The 5,252-nt window shown below is 37.5% G+C and overlaps 1 protein-coding gene across 2 annotated transcripts in view; it reads right to left on the minus strand.

Annotated features, from left to right (window-relative positions):
- LOC108746034 overlaps nucleotides 1-5,252 on the minus strand; it is a 17,553-nt gene that overhangs the window by 3,319 nt on the left and 8,982 nt on the right. For both annotated transcript variants that reach the window (XM_018482519.1, XM_018482520.1), the window contains exons 5-8: nucleotides 1,699-1,871; nucleotides 1,288-1,350; nucleotides 1,068-1,195; nucleotides 1-367 (exon numbers count right to left, since the gene is read on the minus strand). In XM_018482519.1, coding sequence (XP_018338021.1) covers nucleotides 1-367; nucleotides 1,068-1,195; nucleotides 1,288-1,350; nucleotides 1,699-1,871 — 731 coding nt within the window. The remainder of the gene's footprint in view (nucleotides 368-1,067; nucleotides 1,196-1,287; nucleotides 1,351-1,698; nucleotides 1,872-5,252) is intronic.

The raw sequence follows: 5,252 nt of genomic DNA on the forward strand, positions 1-5,252 counted from the left end.
TGGCGCCATATCAGGATTCGGTGTGTACAGATTTCCAGGTGTTTGGGCCCACCACGGATTCGCACCTCCGCAATCGTTACAGCATCCGCAGGACCCAGCCGGCGGTCCCACGGTGCTGCCTTGGCCGTACAATGATCTGCATCTCAGCTCCAACTGCTCCCAGTACATCTTCTTCTTCTCGTGGCTCAACAATTGATATACCAGCATGCACGAGAATATGCAGGCCAATATACCGGCCACCGAGACGCCGAAAAGGGCCCTCAGGCAATCTGACAATGCGCCGTGCACCGCTTCGCAGTGAGGAGTCCCCTCGAAAAGCACACCAGGATCTCCCTTCGATTGCGGCGCGCCGTAACATGTGCATGATCTGTGTGAATCATCGCATCAAAACTTCATATTAATATCTGCACTTTTCATTTGGAAAACAAACAATATCCTAGTGAACAAAGTTCTCATAATATCTCATACCTTTTGAAAAATTTGTCATATTTTAAATTTATTAAAGTTTCTTTAAACTGTTAACTTTTAACTGTTTTCAACTTTTTCAGATTTTAGAAGTTTCTTCAAAAATTATAGAATGTGAGAAAATTAAAAAATCTTAGAATATTTTAGAATTCATACATATAAAGAATTTTGAAAAAGATATCTGTGTAGATTTCTCAGAACATTGACAAGTGTTTCAAACATTATACATTATATTTACAAAAATTATACAGAAAGAGTCTTGAAACATTCTAAAATTTACATAAAAATTCTAAAAATTATGTGAAGAGTTTTGAGAAAAATTTTAATCAAGGTATTCTTATGTAATATATTTAAAGCAAATGGGTAAATTAAGAAAGATTTATTTTATTATCCAACATATTCGCGCGCGAGAGAGAGAGAGAGAGAGAGAGAGAGAAAGATTTCGACTATATAGCAGGGACGATTGAATTTCATATAATGAGACGAAACATTATTATCATCACAAACTATACGGCTGTTTCATAATGATGGAGAGGCGTTTTGCCACTTTATGGCACCGTAATTTCTTCTGAGATATATAAACGAGAGAAAGATATACATACCTCGCGCGCGCAGTATAAACGCACTCGCGAAGGTTCTGCAATCGAGACATGTGAATTACCGTAGTTGTGACGGTGACGAGCACGCACACCAGCGCGCACACCACTCCCACAGAACCGCAGACTTTCATCTGCAAAAGTTATAAACCCAGTTTAATAACAGAACTGTCAGCGGCAATGACGGCTTTCCTGTGGGGACGAAAAGTTTACGCGGCAAACTTACTAGAAGTCCGTATCTGTGCTTTCGTCTAGCTAATAGCATTGTGAAGAAACCCATCAGGATCAACTGAAACGACAAATTAATTATTCATCAAGTTATATCGTCAAATTATTAAATTACTGTGCGATTCAAATATTACTTTCACCGTCGTAATTGAACAGATGAAGCAATTATTTATACGCATTATACAGATTCGCTGCGCGAAAGCTCATAAAATTAAAAGGAATTAGCCACGTACATAAAATTATGCCAGCAGCATAAAAAACTTGGCAGCTTGAAGTTAATTTACTCAATGTTGTTTACTCAAAGCCGTTGCTTGATGCATTTAATATTTTTGCGTACGACCATTAGAATGCGTAGCACGTTAAGATCGATGCATTTCGCAATACGACCGGATTGATTCTTGTCTCTCACCATAATTCCGGGAATGTAAGACGGCACGGTCTCGAAGAGCGCTAAACTGTCCGTGTGGGCCGAAAGGATTGCGTGCACCGCCAAAAAAAGGCTGCCGACTGCCGCGCTCAATCCGCCACAGAGATAGCAAAGGACAACGTACTTCTTGCAGCAACCACCTTCGCCAGTGTGACCTGCAAAATCGCGATCCATGAAATTCTAATCGCTCCAGTAAAAAACCTTGCGCGTGCATGGGGTACTGATATTTTGATAACTAATTCAAGATTACGACGACTTGATCTAAATCCATTTACTAATGTGATTGTCGCTACTTTCTCTCTTCCTAAAAATTTAACAATTTAATTTACTTTAAATTCACTTAATTCAATTTAATTCACTTAACCCTCTGTCCGTATTTTACTGCCCTTTTTTAAAACCCAGATCTTTTTATCCAACCCAAGTTTTTTTTACTGTTCTAGGTTTTCAAAAAGTGCAGACAAATTCAGGGTTACTTTTCAATATGTCTATTACATTATCAATTTTCTCGGTTATTTTAGGAAAATAATCAGATTCGGAAAAATTTGAGAGTAAAATTTTATTTATGCCAAAAAGGAATTACAGATCAAGGGTTAATCTATGGCAAATCAAATTTTTTACTTAAAAATTTTTGAAAAATATGCCTTAAATTTGTTAAATATTTGCATCAAATATTCTCTCCAGTTCTAGAAATAAAGTTAAATGATACACGAGAAGCATTTGACTATCAATGACGCGAATCGTAAATCTGGTGATGTCAAGGCTGCAGTTAATTTCGATCTTGCCAACGATGCATTATCGAAATGGGAATATCACGTGAGTTTGAGAGTAATCGCCGTCTACGGATATTCGTGGAATTTCGCTCGCGGCACGTTTCTCATTGTGACCAGATCAGGACTACGGCTGTTAGGTTCTCACGCGAGGACAATCATTATCCTGCTAACCGAGGACCCAGCACGGGTTTACTCCCGCTAGGGATTTCTCTCGGAAAGGGTCAATACTCCCAAAAAAGACAATATTTAGAACCATCGAATAGACCTTTACAGACACCTTTGTGATTACAATCACAAAGATACAAAATATTAAAAATGTTACATTAATTAAAATGTTACGTAAATCAATGCATAACGGAAATAAAAAGAAGAACAATTAAATCGAGCTGATACACGGCGCTTTAATTTATTATTTGTAAAAAAATATTGGAATACGAATAAATTTTTATCAATTTCTTCGCCTATCTTGCAATTCTCGTAGAAATACTCAGGAACTATCGGTTCTGTTTCTATCCAACCGCGTTGAGGAATGCCTACGATGTTGCTTTTGTAACGTTCAACACAGGTGTGTTACTTCGTCTGACGGCATCCGGGTTCGACATCCATTGTCAAAGCTTCCTATTGAGTCCAGTACGCCGACCGCGTATTGGAAGTTCTCTCTCAATGAATTTTCAAGCGTCAATATACCACGTAGCTTTGAAAACAATGAGCTAATATTCCTATTTTCAGAAGGCTCTCTCAGAATTAATTTCTTTTTTTTGTTTTGGTCGAGTACATTGCTGACGCACGGAAAATATTGGAAGATTAATAACAGAATATTGGAGCGCGAGCGCAGTTAAAAATATACTGGTATGACATTTTTATAAAGACCGAAGACCATAAATTATGTTTGCCAAAAATTTGCATTTGTTTTCAGTAAAAAAATACATTGGGTAAAATTTGAAAGCACCTATTGGAATAAAAATCTGATGAAAAGAACGATTTAAGATACGGAGAGAGATTCGGTATACGATTCTCCAAGTACGAGTTTCGACAAATATCTTCAAGGAATACCTGAAGCGCGAGATGCGTCTTGTGATCCTAATCTACCGTTCAAAGGCGGGATATAAAATTTACGGAGTGGAAATTCTTAGGGAGGAGAAGTCGAATGAATCCTTTTAAGAAAACTGCTCTTTCGATTCCGTTCTACGGAGGGTAAATCCACCGTTTTCATGCTTTCGAGGACAATGATGAGAAATCGGTAACATCAACGTCGAAACGTACGCACATTCTACTTTATAAAATACTCGGGGTTGGGAAATTGATGAGTTCTGCGGTTTTCTTGGGACGTAACAGAATGTCTAGCTTCCGATTTATCGTGGCACGCCTACTACCTGTGATATTTACCGCCAAAAAAGAGTATCGGCCTAAGTTCGTCCAAAACAAATTAGTTATTTCATGTTTGTTTAGAATTTTATGATCTTCGTATGTAAGACGAATATAAGAAACATTTAGTTTCCGCCTTAATATGACAAAATATGTCTAAAGGTCCAGGTAACACAAAACGTTGCAACGTTGCTACAATATTGCTGAAATATTCCGTACTACTTGAAAAAATATTTGTAATATTTCGTAACAGCCACAAAAGTAGAGACGGAAAAAAGATTTGTTAGATTTATGTCCTACAATTTAATTCAAAAATAAATAACAACGGTATAAAGACTCTTCGCATGTAACATAAATAAAACAAACTAAAGGGCGAAATAAGAGTCAGCGCATAAAATAGAATACATATTATTAAAGACATTAATCAGAGATATACTATAAAGTGAACGATGAAGAACGACGTATATCAATATATAAAAATATTCGGAGAAAAGGTACCATTACAAGTTTCGGCTGCCGGATTGAGCTCTCTTCAGATGTTAAACAAAGTGAATAGAATGAAAAATAGTAAAAAAATAAATAAATATAAATAAATAATTAATGTTATAGGAAAGGCTTAAATTATCCTATCACATTTCCCGACAGATAGACTAAACCATCAGTTATTCTTTAATAATCAATAAGAAAATTATACGGAAGAAAATCGTTTGAAGTTTATTACTTCGTTGATATTGCAATATTTATAAAAAATAATTAAGCAAAACGCTCTGATTAAGATTGATAATTTTACAATTTAAAATTATTTATCTTAAATATTATGTTAGAAAAATCCAGCGCATTATATATGCGTGCGTTAAAAGTGCAAGGCGCCGCAACCTTTGACCTTGCCTTAAGACAGCGTCACGCGGTGCCTATTAATAAGTATGCACATGATTGCACAAAGGGAGCGCAAAAAGGGGTGATTGATAAGCGAAAGGGGTTTGTCGGCGTACCACAGGGATGCGGATAATGTGGCCTCGGGAAGTGCGCGTGATTCGTCGGATGCGGCAAGTGCGAGTGCGAGTGTGCCGCCATCGGGAACGGATAGCCTTGGTTTTCCATCTCCATCCCGAGGCGACAACGCACTATTTGGAGTACCGGATAGCCATCCATCTTCCTCGTCTCGTTTTGCGTCAGCTTATGATAATCTTCCGCAATCCCGCTGGCTGATTACTGCAGATTTATCATTTGTCATTACATGGCGTCACCGATTTAACCTTGCAACTGCATTCAATAATTGTGGCTAGATCGGGTAAAACTTCTGATTTATATTTAATTTCTTTGTGTGTGTGTGTGTGTGTGTGTGTGTGTGTGTGTGTGTGTGTGTGTGTGTGTGTGTGTGTGTGTGTGTGTGTGTGTGTG

The sequence above is a fragment of the Trachymyrmex septentrionalis genome, unplaced genomic scaffold, assembly GCF_001594115.1.
Source record: "Trachymyrmex septentrionalis isolate Tsep2-gDNA-1 unplaced genomic scaffold, Tsep1.0 scaffold16, whole genome shotgun sequence".
NCBI lineage: Eukaryota > Metazoa > Arthropoda > Insecta > Hymenoptera > Formicidae > Trachymyrmex > Trachymyrmex septentrionalis.